The sequence below is a fragment of the Aricia agestis genome, chromosome 5, assembly GCF_905147365.1.
Source record: "Aricia agestis chromosome 5, ilAriAges1.1, whole genome shotgun sequence".
NCBI classification, from domain to species: Eukaryota; Metazoa; Arthropoda; class Insecta; order Lepidoptera; family Lycaenidae; genus Aricia; species Aricia agestis.
This window is the reverse complement of record NC_056410.1, coordinates 2262283-2284495: the sequence shown is the minus strand read 5'-3', so window position 1 is coordinate 2284495 and position 22213 is coordinate 2262283. Positions and strand designations below refer to the sequence as shown.

The following is a 22213-nucleotide window of genomic DNA, read 5'->3' as shown; positions in this document are numbered from 1 at the left end:
ATCCGATATCGTACAGCGTGAGGTATAAAAGCACTCTAATCGAGCACGAGGTGTTGTCCACGCGATATTTGGAGATGGCCAATTTATTTTATGGCCCCACACAATCACATGCGCGTACTTTATTACGGCGTGACCACATTCTAAACTGTAATTACTATACGATATACTTAAATTATAATATAACATAAATAATACTCTTACGGTGGATAATACTTGTTGTGACTCATGTTTCTTAGATCGTGACAAAATGTCAACAATAAGTCGACGGGTGCAAAGTAAAAAAAGTCATCTGCAATTTTGAGTTTTTCGTTTTTTTGTAGAAACTAGCTTAAAATATCATGTTCTACAACATACCAAAAACAAAAAATCAAATATCACCTTATTTTTGGTACTTTTGTCACGTAAAAGAAGACATCTACTCTTGTTTTGTGAAATTGCACGATGTAGATGCGGATAACTACCGCTGGTCGTCTATACGCGGGACGCGCGGGGGTCATGTTATGCGGCATAAGCGGCTATCTGCCATATAGCTTTTTCTACGTTGCGATTGTGATTTAGATGTCTCAATTTACTTTTGCAAATTAGTATTGTTTATTATGTTTATGAGTACCTATTTATGTTAATTCTTATTGTTAGCTATATTAATTGACTTCTAATTTGTTACTGTTATTTTTTACTGTTTTTTCATGTTCAGAAAGTCCAAAACGACTTTTTAAAGAAGTTGAAAGTTTCCAGAACATAAGTGATAGATTTATCGAGCAAAATACTGTGTTGCCCGATGAAATTATTGAACATCTTATAGAAAACCTTGATGTGTCACCGATGAAGACAAATGAATATAAGTTAACTTTGTAAGATAAGTCCCCATGATCTGAATACTCTAGGCCAGTCACACCAGTTCACTCTCAGTCTGAAATATAAAATGATTTTGAAAATTTGTCGATCTCAGCAAATTAACAAATACGCCAACACCCTCAGAATACAGTTCATCACTTCAAGTCCGCCGCGTCCATTATCAGTATTAGATCAAAATATTATATATTCTTTTTTATTAAACAGATACTTTGATCTCATATAATCTATGACCTGCTTGAGTTTATTAACTCAAGCAGGCCATCGAGTATATTGTCCCTCTCAAACTTTAAATCTTCTATAGACAACACCATTGATGCTTCTTCGGCAGTGGAGGCATCAAGTGAATGTTCTACGCCTTCCTCGTTAAACGGTAGAAAAAGACGTCAGTTAAATATTGATCTAAAGAAAAGGCGATTGAGAAATAAAGACACGTGTATTGATACGAGACGTAAATTACGACAAAATTTAGGTAAACAATTACATCAGTCCAGAAATGGTAAATTGCAACCTGCGTAACATCATATCCCGGCATTTGCAAGTTCTCGCGAAGTTTTTCTATTAACTTATCTTTGACCGGTTTTGGGATCTCTGTGATCACGAGAAGCAATTGAGAAATCGTTGAAATAAAATTTCATTTTGTGTTCTGAAAAATCGTATGCACCCCTCCGATGGTGTAAAACGTCCGGCGATGCTTATGATGTTATAATGAACCCATCATGCTTACAAGTGCCAAGTACAAAGACTTAATAAGCCTCTGCCTAATAATTTACAACATAGTTCCTGTACTGATAATGATACTGAATAATTTTTAAATTAGTTTAAAATAATTAAAGTATTGACACAGAATTTCATTTTTGTTGTGAGAAAATACGATTTTTACGAAAGTAAATGAATGATTCCTAAGTATATCCATACTAATATTATAAATGGGAAAATATGTTTATTTATTTATTTGTTTGTTTGTCCTTCCTTCACGCTCTAACGAAGAAACAAATCGTATTGTTTTTTGGCATAAACTTAATTGAAAGGATGAAAAGTAACATAGGCTACTTTTGGTCTTGGAAAAACATCATGTTTCTAAGGGAGCTTACGGGAATATTTGCAATTTACGCGATTTTCAAATTCCACGCGAGCGAAGCCGCGAGCAAAAGCTAGTATTTCATATTTTAACTTCCTTCTAAATCGTGTACCTTGCACCGAATCAACAACGTAGAAAAAGATATCTACGCAATTATGTTCTGAACTTGGTGTGTTTAAGATGTAAAACGTTTAACTACATATTTTAATAATATAACTTACTTTTAATAATAATTTTAATAATATAAAGTGTTACACTTTACGTAGTTACTGATAATCGTACTAGTAGTCGGTAAAAATACTTTAATAAATATAATTTTTGATTCCCACGTAGAAACGACCAAGTGGTAGTTAACTCAGTTGTCATATTTTCAAGCGCAATGTAGATGCAGACAACTACAATATCTCGTAAATTAAACATAAATAGAAGAAATTAAATATACATGTGGATTCATTAATAAATAATGAAACAATGATGAAAATTTCAATAAATTTGATCGGAAATTGACAAAATGTGAGCATTTTTTCCTATTATGCGCTCTCCTGAAAAGTTGCTGTTTTGTAGATGACTCTTTTTACTTTGCACCCGTCGAAGTAATAGTATACTTTAGTAGTTGGTAGTAAAAATATTCTTTGGGCCATTATAGAGTGGTTAGGTAGAGGCCATTATGGTGAGATAATCTGGTATTATGCTTTTAATTTATTTCGTTCGCTTTCGTACCGTATAAGTTATATTACACTACATTATTTTAATAATGTATTAAATCGGTAACTTTATTTTTTTAAAGGACTTTAGCCGTCTTAAGAACGATCTTATAGCTAGAGATGAAATAGACAAAGGTATCATTTTAAGTAAATATTTAATTACTTACATAGCATATGGTGAAAAAAATTATAGTACAAGAGCCTACAGTCTCATCGTAGCGCATATTATTATACATCTACTAGCTGTCCCGGCGAACTTCGTGTCACTTTAAAACCTTCCCTGGACTTCTACGAATATTTTAAGACTAAAATCAGCCCAATCCGTCCAGCCGTTTTCGAGTTTTAGCGCGACTAACACATTTGTAAATCTATTTTTATATATATAGATGAAATAAGCCCGAGAATTCCCCGTAAAAAAGTCCCGGGAAATCCCGTCTTTTTCAAACACTTACCGTGTGAGGAGTAGACCGCGGTGGTGAGGAGCAGCAGCGCCCGCAGCAGGGCCGTCATGGCGGCGGTTGGCGACACTCTATCACATAGCACACACACGAGTCCGACCCGAGCCGCACCACATTCAGACACGACCTGCGGACAAAGAGATATACCTATGTAAGAGAGAGAAGAGACAGAGAATAAAGTTACAAAAAATACCTCAGTTTATCTCGCATAATTATTATGGCGAATACGATTTATATTTAAATGTTTGTTTGTCGACAGAAGTTGGAGTATCTTACACTATAAATCATAATAAAGTCTCTATCTTTCTAGACATTAAATGACAATATTTGTTGTCTATATTCTATATTAATTATTATAGACAACAGTATAAATTCTGCACTAGCTGAACGAACACTGAAAATAATTAAGTAGCCCAAAATTTTGCTATTCGCTGGGATTCGCCAGGGAGCTCGGGGGCAGCCCTCCGCGCGCTTTCTGAGACGGGATAATCTTTGAAGATGTTAGCCCTCGGGAAATATGAATAATACAACGAAATCTCGCGATAAAAGTATTTTACAAGTTCGTTTAACTATGGCGCATGTGTATTTCGAGTACAAATAGTAATTAATAATTAATTCCCGTTCCTCGTTCTGCCCCGGGGCGGGAGATGGAACGAAAATACCGGCGAAACGAGTGCAATAATTACTGCATTAGCCCGCTAGGCCGAGAGGGAGACGTGAATTTTACATGCTTTAGCGAATAAAAAATTATTCACCTCCCGACGCTGAAATACTCTATTATAATGCGCAACTTAATTTCATTACATTAATGGAAATTGAGCTGAAATGATACGTTCGACGCCGAGTTTATAATTAAATTATTTCGGACTTAACGCCGGGAGACGGCTTTGTAAATTGTGTGTAGGTGAGTAATAAATTACCTTTTATAAATCTTAAAAGCAATTAATAAAAAGTAAGCTAGTAGACTGATGTTCATTGACAAAATAATGAGTTTTGGGCGGCGTGAAAAATCTATAAATAATAATATACGGTTCGTTAATCAGATAAACCACATAAAACGAATCGCTTTTAATATAAGATTTCCGTTCCACAACTTCAACCCTTATTATTATTGCTCGGTTTCTCCCCGAATATACTTTCCAACCTCTCGTATTACTCATTCAAAAGATAATAAAGAACCTTTAAGTATAAATAAAACAGGTGGATTCAAAGCATAAAACTCATCCAGTCGAGAAATATCAAATTACCGAATGTATTTGCACTTTAACAAAAGCGAACAACACGGGAGAGCTGACAGAAGAGCAGAGTTCGTTCACGTCATGTTCAGACTTCAGTGCCGGCAGACGCCGGCCGGCTCTTGTACTATATGGGGGTGTCATTTGATACGCTAATACGGATCCTTGAGATAATGCCCTTTGATGTCGTAATAACCTGTCCGGTGAGCGTCTGCCCGGGACTGTCCCGGCCTGCCCCGGGATGTTCCGGGCTGCCCGTCCACCCCGGTATTAAACGGATAATGTGGACATTTATTTGTTTATTGTTTTAATCTTTGTCTTAAACTGGTATACCAGCTTAAGACAAAGATTATACATGTAAGTATATGAATATAAAACTGAAAATAATATTTTTTAATTCACATAATATCCGAATAAAGAAATGCGACGTTATATAGTTCAAAACATTACGAATTTCAAGTACTGTGTTTCGTCAATATTTTCTATTATTATTGTTACTTAAGTCACAATATGTTGATATGTATTATGTAAAACTGTGATCTTATTTATAAATTAAAATAACAATATATACAAACATGACGAAAATAACAAAAATATATAAAACCACATCAAATAAGTATAATCTCGTTGAAAGTTGTCCCGCTCCGAGCAATAAAATAACAAAAACGGGAATTCCCGGGACAATTACATAATTTGTTTGTCAACTTCGTTACTTCGCAAACAATTAGCTGACGGTCTACTGCCGTTGACATATCAGAACAAGATGACAAATTAAAATGTGTTTACTTCATAGACTTAATATATACTAGCATTATAGGTTTATGGTTTATTTCCTGTACTGTATCCATACTCAATCTTACAAATGCGAAAGTGTGGCTGTCTGTCTGTTACATAAAGTTAAAATACCTACCTAGTGGAATAGAGCAACAATTTCGAGCTGTCAAACGAAACCGAAATTGGTTTCATCTGTGTGTAAAAATATGTGTACGTATACACTTATACAAGCATGACTGAACATGATTTCTATGAGATTAAATTGTCAAAGTGCGGCACGTGCCGACTGGACGTTAAAAAAAGAGTGCTGCTGTCATGTATCACACGTCTCTTTTTACCACGCAGTGTTGCTGATAGTGACATCTCGCTTGCTCAGGCCTTTGTTTCTCTATTCCGCTAGGTATATTAACTTTATGGTCTGTTACCTCTTCACGCCCAAACCGCTGAACCGATTTTGCTGTTTGCTATAAAGATACTTAATAAAATGTAGGTACGGTTCCCGTGCGATAAACGAAATTTGGCCGTAACGGATGATGATGAAATATTACGTTCCAGATTTGCAGTAGTCTAATTAACTTAATGCTTATTAACTTACAACTTTTTTGATAAATGTAATTAATACCTACACCGATTCGTCTTAGTAGTACACCAGGGTAGTGGGGATGTTCCTATAAGAAACCTGTACGTTTTAAATATATATAATTGGTGAACTTTGTATCTTGCTTTTACTAATATTATAATACAGCTCGACAAGGCTTTAAATGAACATGGCGAGAAAAGGAACTAACGCTTTTATCATACAAAAACCTCATTTTTGACAGTATCCTTTACCAGCAGCGCCCCGTCCACGTTCATTTAAAGCCTTGGAGCAATTGAAATAGTATTTTAATAGTCTAAAGTTCATCGATAGTTCACAGTGGGCTGAGCATGGTGTATAAATCTCTCCGGGCTAGCTAGAGTCTGCATTGTCGGTTGTTTGTCCTGGGGGAGTAACGGGACACGGTCAACAGCTACTATGATGATAATATACTTGCATTAAGACCTACCGCCGAGTGTTTCATATTTCACAAATCCATACTAATATAATAAATTCGAAAGTGTGTCTGTCTGTCCGTTTGTTACCTCTTCACGCCCAAACCGCTGAACCGATTTCGCTGAAATTTGGTATGGAGATACTTTGAGTCCCGGGAAAGGACATAGGATAGTTTTTATCCCGAAAAATGTACGGTTCCCGCAAGATACACAAATTTGGTTGGAGTTGCGGGCGTCATCTACTACTTTATTATAATAATATACAGCACTTACATTTTAATCTTTAATCGCTATTGGTTGTAGAAACTAGTATTAGTTCCAAGTACTCCCACTACTGCTATCAGCGCCAATATGGCGACTTTCAAACGTCATTTTTACGTCAGATTTAGTTCTCTTCCCCCGCATTAGGGGCGCTGATTCCGCTTCAAATAGGCACAAAAATCAGCAGTCATTTCAAAGAGTATCGTAAGTCCAGCGTACTTGTATAATGGAGGTCAGTGCTCATGCTTGATGAAGCCGAGCTGATTTAAACCAAGAAATAAGATCGAGTTGCGTTTTTAAGGACTCTGAAGTCTGAACCCAGCTCGTAGCGCTAGAGGTTTTTTTAAATAAAATAAGGGGGCAAACGAGCAAACGGGTCATCTGATGGAAAGCTACTACCATCGCCATACCATGGACACTCGCAACATCAGAAGAGGTGCAGGTGCGTTGCCGGTCTTTTAAGAGGGAATAGGGTAATGGGGGAGGAGGGGAGGGTAGGGAAGGGAAAAGGGTAGGGGATTGGGCCTCCGGTAAACTCACTTACCCGGCGAAACAGCTCAGGCGCTGTTTCAAGCCGGTTTTCTGTGAGACTGTGATTTCTCTGGTCGAGCCGACCCATTCGTGCCCAAGCATTTCTCTCTCACGGTAAGGTGTTCCATGTTTGAATTCTCTGATGTAGCGACCTGCAACTTTCGGCGGCGGCTTTTTCTTACCGTCAGGTGATCCTGATCCCTGCTCTTTTTCTGACAATCCGGATAATCCTGATAAGAGGACGGTGTACTCTTGAGTTTTTCGTCAGAGAAGTTCGAACCAAAATACCAAAATTAAGGAATAGGGTAAAATTTGGCTGGAGCCTAGACCTTTCCCTAAAAACCTCACGTAATAATATGGACGCGCCCTCAGTAAATTCTTTATAACATACGTTATTGTATATTTCATACGAAGTACACATACTCTCGCATGAGTTCGCCGACGTGAACTCATCACAACTTTTAAAACAATCTCGGCTATTTAACTTGGAAACATTGTATTTGTCTTTTAATAAAAAACAAATTAAATACGGTCAGTGAACGAAATGATTTATTCTCCCCCTTCCCTCAGCCCGGGACTAAACGTTGCCGTAGTACTTATATTTGTCTTAACTGTAAAAGGGAATATTTCATCCCCCGTTTCTTCAATCAAATTCTATACATTCCTTTCTTTTGCTTTGTCATACTATTTACAAATAGCTCAGAAACACACTACTATTTGAGTAGCTGAAATAGCTTTTTAGATCGTAGATATTAAATAAAGATTTAAAGTCATTTTGAACTTTTGTATTTTGAACTCCAAAGAAGCGCTATTATAGCAGCTTTACGAAATTTCATCTAAGTGTTTCTTGGTACCTACCTACTGAAAATTACTTAATGCCTAAGTTGATATTAGTTGCTTAAGCAATTTCTTATTCGAATGAATGCTTAGTTTGTGTTCATCTTTACTGTACTTATTAAACGTTAAAGGAAAGATGCCGAATGTGAGACGAAGTATGCAAAAAATTAACCACACTGATATCCCCTTCTCTTCACCTCAGGTTCTTAGATTCGTCAGGTGAAAAAGAAGAAGGTTAGAAGTTATAAAGTAAGCACGTCTAACCGCACAATATTACAGTAATTAAAAGCAGATGTGCCGGAACAGTTAATATTTAAAAAGCGGACGAGCCGGCGGTAAATCTGGCGCTCGCCGCCGCTGACACATCAAACGGTGACTCAAAACGTCAAAACCTCTCGCGATAATTACTTTATTACCATCTGTGTATAAACTTCCCAAACAGCATGTGGAATCTTTCAATTGAGCACAAAAAATACTGTCTTATTATAAACTGGGTTTTGCCCACGGCATCGTACGCACAAAAAATGTCTGTTTATCAAAAAGTAGCTTTTGTTAGCGGCTCTACCCGCGTATATTATAAAAGTGTAATCCATGTCCTTCTCTGTGGTCTAAATAAATGTTATCTGAATACATAGTTTCAGTTTTCAGGCCTTATCGATGCAAACATACAAACATTACCTCTTTATAGTGGTACAACATAGATAGAACATTCTTTCGATGATAGCTGTGTATCACCCATGTGATAAAATCCGAAGGGTTCATTAATTTATAGATATTTATGACAGAAATAACTCCTTATTATATCTATTATACGAATCATGTAAGCTAATATTATATTCGGTTCCATTATGTGGACAGATCAGATTCACCGTGTATAGTGGGCGCCGGGTGCCCTCCACTCGAGTCGTTCATTAAGGACCATTTACAGATGATACGGGACTATATTGAAACACAATACCTCGATCAACAGTATATCTACTTGAAATTATTAGCTCGGGCGAGGGGACAGTTATAGTGGCTCCATTGTTGGTTAAAAAAGGACCTAAAAATATTGGAGGGAAAAGATTTCGTGGTATTCTAAACGGAGCTTCTTCTAGACTCGAAAGAGCTATTAGGTAGAAGCTACACAAATTGCTATACAAATTTAAAGCTATTCATGCACGTGCATCTTCCATCTTTGAATATGAATTTGGCCTCAGCAATGAAAAGAAAAACTTGAAATTAAACGTGAGACCGGTGCTGGAAAGGTGAGCATAAAAAGCTGGCTACAAAGTTCAGGAGAGCTGAACTTCTTGCCCGAAAACCCTCGCGTCGCCTGACCCCTTAACCTTATTCTTCTTTTTAAGCGTCTCGAGAAAATTCTTACTACCCGACACGAGTACCTAGTGAGGTGGAAGTTTAAAAAAAGTCGATAAAAAACGGGACTCGAAATTTCTATCGCAAACCACCTTAGCATACAACACTAATTGCTCATTAAACCAAATTGTAGTCAACGTTACCAAAAACCTGCAATCAATTCGCAATTCGAAACCATTCGTTCCTTATTCCTTGCGAGCCTTTGTTTTAAATTAATGAAAAAAAAAACAAAACGAGAATCGATAAACCAAAATGTTATTTTAATATCGCTCGGATAAAGAAGCAATCGCGGAGGGAGCTTCTGCTAAAGAAATTGCTATCATTTTATCTGAGCCTGACATCTAAAAGCTCAGCTTCTACATAATAGATAATAAAGAATATCGCATTACACCGGATTAAACTCATCTCAATTCCGTATCTCGATGGATATTACGCCATTAAATGTTTATATCTCCGTGTATAAATTACGCCAATGTTACGTAACGTTTTAATTGGAGAAGAACATAATCGAGTTTATTATAGAGCAGCGAGTGAATTAATAACGACAATGATGCCCAAATATTTAATATACTAAGCAATAACGGAGCCCCGACGAATATTTCCAGCGAATATAATAAGAAAACTCGAGTTTTATCGTGTTTAATCACGGATTCCGAAAACAATCGGACGCAGTCTATTAAAAAGGCTCCAAACCGCAGCGGGAAGTATCGAGGATTAGTCTTTTCAGCGGCGGGATCGTTTCCGATAGGTACTCCTATTTAAATGGCAGCTGCATTTTCAAATTATGACAATCAAACACAGAAACGGTTCGATTTTTAAAAATACGAAAAGCATAAATTCGAAATGATTTAAAACATTCGGGGAGGTCCGTCGATAGCGGGGCGGCCCTAGCCGTTCACCTGCGATATGAAGGGTCCTCCAGCGCAGCGCTCTCGCCGGCCTCTTTACCCCGTCTTTCTTTTTGCGCGGGACGGTGTTTAGTTTCAAACTTTAGCAGTCACAAAGCTTAAAGACGACGCGCGCTGCTCGGGCTCGCGACTCTATCTCATAAACGAGACACCGAGGCCTTTGAAGCGAAAAACTTGAGTCGCATTACGGTTTAATTACATACTTCCGTGTATTTCCACATGCACATCCGCGCTCCGGTGTCCCGATGCGCTTTGTTGTTCGCGACTTTGTGGTGCTCCACTTGTTTGAAATATTATACTTGCTGCACGCGACTTTCTTAATTATCGCTTTCCGAACGTAAATGCGGTTAGATCCTTTACTGGAATAGCTTAGAAAGTTCGACTGACATTCATCGAGGACTGTTTAAATGTCCGCGGAGCATTCGCAACATAGTCGCAATCACCGCACGACGGCGCATTTACATGTTAGCCGGGTGTAGCTTGTTACTTTCATCACGATAACCCTCTATCCGGATGAGAGTGCTCGTTATCGCGTCGAGGGAGACTTTCGACTCGCTCATCACGTGCTTCTTATCTATCGTCGAATTATCCGAGCATTTTTAATCTCGCCGGTGTCGTGTTAAAAAATTAGCGAGTATTTCCCAGCAGCGAACACCTCGGCACGTGCAATTGGAGCAGATCTCGTTTAGATAGCGTTTATCGTCCGCCATTTTTGTTGGGAATAGTTTGTTTAGATGCGGAGCGGAGGTGATAAGAGGTGCGAGGACCGCGCGCCGCGCCGGCGAGAGGCGACGAGATGAATCTGCAATTCACGCCGCACCGGGAACGGGGCGACGGCACGTAGTGCCACGTATCTAAATGGGTAAAGAAATAAACGGTGTACACCATTCTGAGGTAAAACGAGTTAAAATAAAAGTCTTAACAAACGTAAAAGGATTAAAAAGCCCAAGATAAAAGAGCGTGAGACTTGAGAGAGATTTATGAATAACTCTTGGCGTGATCGAAGGCAACGCAAAGATTTTAGGAGTCACCTGGCAAAAACGCGCAACTTACGCCCGCGAAACTTGTTACAATCACAACCTGGCGAAAATAGGTTAGTCGAATAATGGGATACGTAAGAGGACAATACGTTTGCGGCCGTAAATCGTGCCGTAAAGAATATGCCCCGTAAACATTTTACAAGCCATCGCACGCACGCACCGCGCGCCCAGATTGCGTGCGCTTAAAACTTACGCCGACTGTTAGAACTTCATAAAGATTTATTGTCCGGTCGCTGGTTATGCGGAGCGGAGAGAAGTTTCCGTGGTTTTTCATTACTGCTTCTAAAAAAGCCAGACTTTTCAAATGCAAGGAGACATAATATATAGCTTTGTGGTCATCCAAGAGGTACACATCATGGCGTCAATCTCGAAATTCTAATATGTTTTATTAATTTAAACATATAAAATACTTATATATATATTATAACGTATTTAAAACAAAATCCCTCTTTAGATTATTCAGTTTTGGGATAGATAGTAAAACGAATATATTTTGTCCAAAAATACCCTAAAATCGTATAGATCTGTTAGAGAAACTTTCCATGTTCGGCGTGGAGTGCACTATATATTTCTAATCACAGTAAAATCCCGATATCATTTCGTGCAAGCCGGAATCCCAGCTGCAGTTATCGGCATACGGCGCGTTACGATCTTTTTATAGTCTTAATACGCTTTTACGGCATCCGATATGACCGGGCCCAGTTAATAAACGCTAGGTGTTAGGATTTGATTCTCCTCGTATGCGATATAAAATTTTGATTTGTTTTCGTGTAGACTTCGCGCGATTTACGACTTTCGAAAGAACGGGCACTTCCTTGGATTTAGAGAACTAACCTATCTGTTTATTCAATTAAGCTTTCTTATGATTTAAGAACACTAAATATAATATTATTACGTACTTGAGTCTTCTTTAAAAATCGTCAAGAGCCTTGAGATAAGTCCTAACTCCCTAACATAATAATAAGGTACTAGATGACGCTCGCAACTCCGTTGCGTCAAATTCGTTTATAGTACATTTTTCGAGATAAAAACAATCCTATGTTTCTCGGGACTCAAAGTATCTCCATGCCAAATTTCATCAAAATCGGTTCAGCGGTTCGAGCGTGAAGAGGTAACAGACAGACAGTCAGACAGACTTTCGCATTTATAATATTAAGTATATTATGTATAACCCGCATCAACCAGTCTGTAGTCAAATTTTGGTATTAAAGTAATTTCATTTCTTTTCTTTCATTTCATGACTCTTTCATTAATGTTCTAGCCTCATATTACACAAGAGACGGCTATTAATAGGATCGAGAGTATCTAAATTGAAAATGAAATTGCAACCTACCCGCAGTAATATCATGAAACTGTTCGCGTAACACAAACTTTTAATTACTCCCCACTGTAGTGGTCGAAAAAGTCCGTAGTTTAGATGCAGGGCTGGCGTAACAGAGTTTTTGGCTACAATTTTGAAAATTTTATTTTTAATGACGCTATAAACTGAATCGTAACACATAAAAACCTCGGGGCTGTCATGAAAAAGGCAGTTTTACAGAGGCAGACTCATTCACCAGCATTAAATCCTTTCCTAACATTTATAATTCCTTAAAAGTTAAGTTGAGGTGGGTATCGGGTTAGTGGATGATATCCGCTAAACTGCTATTGTTTAAGCTTAAATTAACGACCATCAACAATCTCTAAAAAAGATGAAATTAACTAGAAATTATTACGGAATACAAGCAAATCTTTCGATCATTTCAGTCAACGCATCGTACATTTGTTTAGAGATGCTAGGGGATTATGTACGTAGAGTTGCATTCGAGGTAGCCGCAGCCCTGCACGGTAAACGCTGATAATGAGGCGATCGCAGCGAAATTGCTGTAATTTCGTGCTCATGTTCCGCCCGCGCCGACCTGCGCTTCTGCCTCGTGGAAATTATTGCAATTTCAAAACTCCCTTTTGACGAATTTAATATGTCAACATATTCAGACTGTCGTGAATACCTGCGCTAAACCCCTTCCGACTGAATGGAAATGAAGTGCACTTGTAACGAATAGGTTTCGATATTTTTATTTTTAATAGCCTCGTATCGGAGCCACTTATTTTAAATGAATTTTGTCCTTTTTTAAACATCCATCCGTAAAACAACTAGCAAAAGCTATCTTGGTTTCTGATTAAATCTATCTACATTCTACGGACAACGTAGGTATATTTTAGAATATTTTACCGTAATCTTCCCGTTTGCTTAAGGGCATCCCCTGAGCAAACGACCTTGACCATACATTTGCCGCGTTACGAGATCGCACTAAAACCCTATTTTTTTACTTGTCTTAGGTCAAAATTGACCGTTTGAATTTTTGAGGTCAATTTTGACCTAAAACAAGTAAAAAAATAGGGTTTTAGATCGATGCTACGTTGTAGTTAGTTGTAGTACGCGAATATGTAGTTAGTGAATTTGTCGATCTATTGGCGTGTGTTTCAAATACTTAAACATAATTTATAAATACTAGGGAGATACTGAATGTATGCTTAAATTTAAATAAATTGATAATACTTTGGAAGCTGATATCATGAGTATACTTAATAAACAAAAATAGGAAATTAATAACGGAAAGGAATATTCATATTATGCTGAAGATTATTGCTGTATGTTTATTATAATTTTGTAGCTTTCAAATTATGAGTTAATAAGTCTCTAAAAATGGTAAATTACGGCATCTCCGTAGGAGAAGCGCCTTAAGAGGATACACCAGGGGCAAGAGAAATTGAAAATAGGTAATTGAAAATGTATTGCTGTCTCACCAATCTCAAGTCTCCCACCGCAGAGCGCGATAGAGACAACACGACAAAAGTTCTAATAAAAGAACAGAAAATCTTCGATTCGCTGTCCGCAGATTCCTTCTCCAAAACTTAACCGATTTAAGTACTTTTTTCATTAAGAATTAAAGCAAGGCTTGGGCTGTGTTCCTATGTTTTTTTTTTAATATTTTAGCCAGTTTTGTTTTCTGGGTGTTTGAACACAGGAAAAACTGGCCATTTTTTTGGGTTTTTGGACGTTCTTATCTTTTTTAATAATAAAATTATGAAAAAAAAGAAAACATAGGGACATGCTAATAGTGGCCATAGATATTCAGGAAAAAATCATAACTACCGGCCAGAGAGGAAACAGGGGACAACGTTTGTATGGGAAAACGGCGGTGTGGACTCCTCTTAACGAATGAGGCATAGGTACTCAATTGGAGATTTTATGAGTCATGTGCATTGATATAAAAAAGAGGTTTTCATTATATATCAATGGTCATTTTCATGGTAAGTAATAACATAGTAGACACAATCGTCTACTAATCCTTGTCAGGGACAAACCATCGAAAAAATCGGAACATAAAAGCCGTGCGTAAATAGGTCCATACTGATTAATGTGATTTTAATGACATCGATAAAATCAGTGTCTTTATCGGCGGGCAATTATAATTATGTTACATGAAGTAATTTCGAGAGCATTTAAAGTGAAAGTATGAAATATGGAAGCAGTGCAACCTTCAGCTTTCCACCATTAATTTAGCCGTCAGTATCTCCGCATCGGGAGCCGTCAATCAGGTGCAACACGGCACGTTAATGAACTGATAAGCGGCCGAAATTCCTCCGCCCGGCCGCGGACACTAATTAAATCTGATACCATATCAATGGTTAATGAAACGATATTGATAGCGATGTTTTAAAAACTTTTAAAGGAAGCCCGTACACGCTATGTGGAGTCAAATAAGCCTGAGACATCCCGGAGGATGTCCCTTTTGTCGGAACAAAAGGCTAAGGCCTACCCTATACTAATACGAAGCAAATTGTTCTAATTTAGATACCACCAGTATAATACGTGTAATTCGCTCAGTAAGAACACTCGTTTCCTTTGATACCGTCAAGATCCGCGGCTCGGGAGGACACAATACGATCCACATCAAACATTTTCCGGTAACCGCTTTATATTTCCGGACGTATGAAAAAGCTTTTCCAAACTGAAAACATTATCCGAGAGATAAAAACATTTGGCATTTAGAAAGGCCGTCGGTTGTTGTAATAGGCCCAGTAATGTTCGCCCCTAGGCGGTTCGTATTCAAAGAGGCGCGGCACAAACGTAGAACGGAGGTAGCCCTGTTGACATGTGAGCCCGCCGCCCGCCGTCTGGCCCAACTAACGCGCTCCGAGCGATATTCGAGCACCATACCTTCTGATCCAGACCAGAAATTAACTCGTCCTTTAGGGCCAGACGTCCATATCAGCTTTTTCTTCCAGCTACTTTAAGAGATCTACACTCCGTTACAATTCATCTGAAAACAGCACCATAGCTGCACATATTCCGCTAATAGCTGTTCACATACAGATAAAAGTAATAGAAACGTGTATTCCACAGAGAAAACGCAGACCTAGCCAAAGGTCGAAACGCCTCATTTCACGGGTGCGCCAAGTTTCTGAGCGTAATAATTCCATGCTGTTCCCTAACACTAAACAACTTTTGTCACCGACTCGAAGTTTACTCATGCATATAGACCGACTCATCAAAAACTTTCCAACTTGAACAAAAATTCGCCCTCAGGGCTATCTGTGACGAATTTATTATATTAAAGAGATAACTGTTAAAAGAATCATGGCCAAATTTGTATAGGAGCTGGACTCGACTTTTATTTTGATGTCCCAAAATAAACTATAGTTAGATTTGGTTGTTCTTATGCTCTAAACATAATTCCGTTTGAGAATTAGTTTAGAGCATAAGAGTTCCGTTAGAGTCTAAATAGCCACGATTTTTTATAATAATTAATAACGTTTACAATTATTTTTAAGGTTAGACTTAAGAACTACCTTTTTCCTGACTGCGGTGTGGCCTACAAGTGTATATTCGGCGATCTCGTTTCTAATTATTTCAATTTTTCCTAGAGTATTACCCAAATAATAGAACGAATGCGAATGATCGCCGGCTGTCAGAACATAACGAAACTAAAATATATTGATCTTTTTTTTGTGGCTATTTATAGACACATTTCTAATGATTTTCGATGCCCTGAAAATATTAGGGAATTTTTGCTACTAATGGCATATCGGGACGCCACCGCCCACCTGGTACGATTTGGCCATTGTTCTTTGCTTGCGCTGAATTTAAAAAGTGAGTCCAGTACACCATTATAATATGTAGTTGTAGTTTTTAGCAATTTAAAACATATTGAAAATAAACATAATATTGTATCACGTAGGTCGATCCGTCAATCCGATCAAATCGGCCAGACTAGAGCTTTATTAGAATATCGCACACGCCTTCATCTTATCCCTATTTCTTCGTACACACAAAACCTACATAGGTATTCCCCAGACAGCTATATTAATATGTTTCATTTGTAACCTTGTTTATTTAGGGCTATACATCGCACTCAACATTCTGTACATTCTGCTCATGAAAGCCCCAAGCGTCTTCTCATTAGCTCATTAACTCAGAACTAGGTACAGCTCTCTCACTCCATGAGATAAGTCTGTCACATCCCTCATCATGGCTCTACTATGCGTAGTTCTGGTGTTTCCCCTGCGCAATTTCCGCTGGCGCGTGTGTCTCGCGCCTGACCCGCGTCAAGTGTCCGCACTCCGCTGTCACCGGGTGTCCGCCACAAGCGTGTTTAAAGTTAAAGCCTTTAGGGTTATTACCGAAATCAAAATTGTTTTTGATCGTATCATAAACGAAATGGAGACCACTTTCATATGAAATTGGATCCGCGTACATTATACGATATTAATTTATTTGTCGTTCCCTAAAATGTCATACTGGCCGACGGTATTCTGGTATTTTTTGTACATTCTTTTGAAAAATGGATCTCGTCTGTAGTAATGATTATATTATTTATCGGTTTAAATATTATTAAAATAACTTGATAGACAAGTACAAAACATTGTTAAGCTCGTATACTCTGAAAAATCGTTTAATTACTTACAGAACGTCACATTCTTTTTCTTCATTTTCGTCACATACATTCGTTTCTGATGTTAGTAGCAAAGCCCCTCCACTATTTTAATCCTCATTCTCGTAATGCGCGAAACAATCAGTTTAAATGCAAACAAAGCTTATTTAACATTAAAACCCTAGTTCAGATTATGCGGCTTACCACTAAAACACTAAAAGCCTAAAAGTTAGCACTGGGGTGGGGTCTAGGGCTCGCGTTACCACAACCCCTAACCCTTGCCCGAAGATTTCGTTACAAAAGAATCACTCGAGCCCTTCGAAGGGTGCGGGGTGGAAATTAAATTTTTGAACAACATTTTTGAACTCGAGTAACAGGTGGGCACAATTTGAGAAGGTAAACGGGTGAGGAGAACAAACCGTGCATTACTGGATTTATTTAGAGTAATTTAACTGCAATTGTGATTACGATATTTCCGACTCGACATTTAAGCCGTCGTTAGTGGTGTTGGTAATACATAATATATTGTAGATTTTAGAAGTGTGTCAATCCGTCTGTTATCTTTTACGTGTTTGAACCTGAGAACTGACGTTGGATAATTTTAGAACTACACGGTTTCGCAATTTCTGTGCAACAAAGTTACGCACAACATTACTCAATATTTTCACGATCACGTTAATTACAAACGAGATCTCAATAGACGTGCGTTAATCATCCTGACTAATGAACATTCGGTGGTCAGTTATAAGAACGGACCACTTAAGTGCTCGAGCAAACGGAAAGCAGGACAAATAATAATTTATAGGGTCAATTGGTCTCGCTCAACACTGAGTCGCGGTTAAGTGTCTTAATTGACGACGTGATGACCACTTACGATACTTTGGACAAACGTCTTCATATGCGACCTCGTTTCGAACAAAGACCTGCCATTTCTTCGCTCCCCTAGTACTTATGCACCCACGTTCGGGGTGCATAAACAATACACGCGATATACGAAGCATCTCGACAGCGAGTGATGAACTTTTCAAACGTAGATGACTTTTTGAGAATAGACCCCATTCTTTGTAAATTCTAATATGTTACATAATAAATGTGAAAGAGTATATTTCTGTTTGTCGGTATACCTGTTATCTCTTCACGTTTTAAACTGCGTATCTGATTTTTATGAAAGGTATGGAGCTATACTTCTTCTGGAGGCTTCACTGGTCCACGACGGTCGAGCAGGTCGTGGACTACATCAGGAGCAAGACCTACTTCGTCTTGTGGGTCGAGCACTTGGAGTCCCGCCACAAAGTGAATTTTAGCTCCTTTGTGGTGAGAGTCCCGACGCATCATCTGCCGATCTTCGAGAAGGAGGAGTTCTGGCCAATTGGAGTCGTCTACAGGAGTTTCCGAAGACGACTTCCGACCACGTCGCACACAATACGCGTTTAGTGTTAGTTTTAGTATAATTCATAAGTCTATAAGGTAATTATAATATGAGCCAAGATGCCTGACTTAAATAAATAAATTAATTAAATATTAAATATTTCTTTTAAGTCCTGCAAGGACAAAGGATAGTTTTCATCTTGGAATTTTCCTATAACGAAGATGCGGACCTTCCATAAATACATAAATAATATGTAGTGTAGGTATAAATCCTAAAATAGTCATCATTTAGGTTCATATGCAGCATAAAATCATAAGCATTTTGCTCAGCATTTAAAGTTTTTAGAAAATTTCGTGTCATTTTGTCCTGCATAGCTTCGGCAAAAGCGGGCGTAGTTTTTCCGTACGTTTGACAAAGCTATAAAGAATGTTTTTCACGATACAAAAGGAGGATCACGAGGACGTACGACAATACCGTCTCACAGTAATGCTGCTATTTAATTAATAACAACAGATGCACGTTTTCAACGGACTAATACCTCCGGTGGGTGTTTTAAAGGATTATTTCGGATGCTCTGAAAGCGCGAGGGAATAAAAAGTACGCTTCCATTAGGAACATATAGCGTTTCATTCCAGTCTAAATATGTTATGCTCCGAACACATTAACTTATCGTGTTACTTACGAGAATAACGTTTTTAACATTGGGACGTGGATCGAAAATCGAACATTACAAATGTACTAATTCTGAATAGTTTATAAAATACAACCAATGAAAAAAGGATTTTCTGACTTGTCTATTTATTTACCTGGCTCTTAACACAAAGAACGTACATGTTATTAAAAAGTTATGGGTAACTACACTAAGAAAAATATCCCGGTGTTTGTGGCCCGCCCGAAACATTCCTGAATGTTTTCCTAAATGAAGAATGACTTTCGGGAATGACCACTTTTTATGTAAAAAAATACTTAGCCTAGGGACATCAGCAACGTGGTTGTGCTGTACTTGCTGCTTGCTTTGTTCATCTGGCACAAGGTTTTCTTAATATAAAAATAATTTAATTTTATGAGAGGCAAGTCTTGTTACATAATTTATTAATGTAAACTTTCTGATACTGAACTAATGATCATACTGATATATCTTTAAATATTTAAAATATTATTATTTTTTAAAGTAATATTTGATTATTGAATATTTTTAATTTCTTAATTTTTAATAATCTAATAAATTGCGTCGTTGCGCCTGCCAAATTCTGTATTATGTGTTTTTAGGCAGATTTTCAGGAGTTGACAATAAACTATTTTATTGAATGAGTGATGGACTTATCAATAAATTAAAAAGTCTTAGTTCATACATCATTAAATTTGCCACCATACTGCATTTTTAATTAATTGGTAAGTCCAACCACCATCAAATAAAAAGGTTTATTACCCCTGTAAATTTTACTAAAAACACAATACTGGATTTGGCAAAAAGTGAGAAAATTGACTCTAGCAATACTGGGTATTATTGGGGTAATTGGAATAAAACATTTTGATCCTCTTTTTCCTTATAGCGGCTTTTCTGTGTGTGAAACATGCAATTATAAAAAATTGTCCAATGATCAAGGATATTTTTTGAAAATCTGCTGTCAAAAATTGCCATCAGATTCTGGTAGACCTATAGGTAAAAATTCCTCTTCGAATGTAGATAATATGCTAGATAAACATATTTTTAAGTTTATTTTATAACAAGTAAATTACTATTTACATTTCCAATTGAATAGGTAACAAAACTATCAAACCTGTGATAGTCGGTACAGAAGAAGGATTTAGTTACTAGAATATCATATGAAACCCAGCAAACAGCAATGAAATAAATCCTTTGTTCTCTAGCGTAGGGGTTAAAATAAATAGAACACCAAATATTTAACTGATAGTGGGTGAAATGGTAAAATAATGGAGTGATATAGCAGGATTAGCAGGGCTACCATACCTAGTCTGGTAGGTCATAGGTAGCCTTAAGATTAAGAAGTATTTTTATTTGGATATTTTGTTTATTCAAATAATTATAATTAATGTAGTTTTCTAATAAGGTGTGTTCACATTTAAGTTTTTTCTATGAATATGTCCGTCATGGGAATCGCAGACACAATAGATTTTCTATTGTTATGAGACAGCCGGGTGCCGCTTGTGGATTGATGTGTTAATTAATAATATAAATGTTTGATACAACAAATGTCTACATTAGAAAATGTATAATTTTACTAAACAAAATTAATCATAAAACAAGAATGTGATATCAGTGTGTCATAATATCATAATATGTATTATCTAAAGAATAAGTCAGAAGAAATTGAATTAGTAGTTAATCAAACTTTATTACAATTATACATACTTACCTATAATACCTAAATGATATTGAATGTAGTGTAACTTCTTTGTGGAAATTCATGTTTACAATTAAACACCTCTATTTTTTAATCATTCTTTATCAAATAATATTATTATCAAAATTATAATATTATAATAAAGAAATTGATGTATGCAATGAATTAAATATCTCATAATTATGTATTTAATCAGGACTATAATACAACAGAACAAGGTATTGCTTGGGCCGGAGAGTGCTTATTGAACATGCTTTGAACGGCTTTGTACTCCGGTCTCAATTCATTAACTATCTACATACATTGTAGGACAGTTTGTCACATGATAGTTCATAGTTATTGTAATCATTAAGGTTACAATAATTCACATCAATGAAAAATGCTTTCTATACACAGACATAAGTAACTCTCTTATCTTTTAGAGATATAGGGGACAAAACAAATTATAGTTGCAATACTAAAGAATATGATAACAAAGACAGGAGCATTTTTAACACAGAAATAAAGTATTAAGTTGACTCAAAATGAGAAAAAATATAAATAGAATAAAATGGAATTGTAAGCAGATTTATTTTGCATATAGAATGACAAAACACAGATACAAAAAACTCATAACAACAAACACTTATATCAAGAAACATTATCAATAACAGCAAATCAGACTCATTACATAAAGCATGCAACAGTACACTTGTTTACTAACCTTCGATATTTATTGCGAGAAAACGTAATCACACAAGTTTTATTGTTGATCACCGGATCGTGGTCCCAATTACATGTCACTGTGGATTATCTCCACTACGTTTATACGTTTGCAATATTTGTGTTTCGTGCCGGCACAGTATCGAACGAATCCTTTATGAAACCATGGGAAAAATATGCATTTTTTATTATCACGATCGATTCGAATTGTGCCAAGTCTCGGCTAGGCCCCGGAGTCGGTGTGACGATAGACCACAAGAACGAGTTTGTTATTATAATAATATCACCCACAAGCACCTTAGTAATTTCATTAATAACATCTAAAAATCGATTCCACAACAAGGTTCACGACAATTCAAACAGAAGGCTGCGGCGGCGTGTCAAATGCATTATTTTACTATTAACTGGACTCGTGCAATGGTATCTTGAGTCATATATGCATTCTGACGAATAACGATAGTAGTAACTTGCCGACTAATTAATTTCGAAAGATTTTCGATTATTTTGCATTGTTAGACTTTCAAACAACAATATAAACGCAACACGGCACGACCGACGCTCGTCAAGCTCGCGATGACACTAAATGATTAAACTTGACAGAGATGGCGCTACAGTCGCCATCGCGGCCATCATGGAAAATGGCGGCGAATAATCCGTCAAAATATTATTATGTCACAACCATGTCAGTGTCACAACTAGTGATGGTAATTTTCCGAAAAATTTCAAAGCTCGGAAATTTTTCAATTTATATTTCAAAAAAATTGAAAAATTGGAAAAATAATGGAAAAA

General features: G+C 37.1%; 1 protein-coding gene across 1 annotated transcript in view; it reads right to left on the bottom strand.

Annotated features, from left to right (window-relative positions):
• The window catches only part of LOC121727334, a 194790-nt gene extending 172800 nt beyond the window's left edge, over nt 1–21990 (bottom strand). Inside the window, exons 1-2 of the mRNA XM_042115109.1 lie at nt 21426–21990; nt 3090–3222 (exon numbers count right to left, since the gene is read on the bottom strand). Coding sequence (XP_041971043.1) covers nt 3090–3147 — 58 coding nt within the window. The 5' untranslated portion in view covers nt 3148–3222; nt 21426–21990. The remainder of the gene's footprint in view (nt 1–3089; nt 3223–21425) is intronic.
• Between the last annotated feature and the right edge of the window lie 223 nt (nt 21991–22213).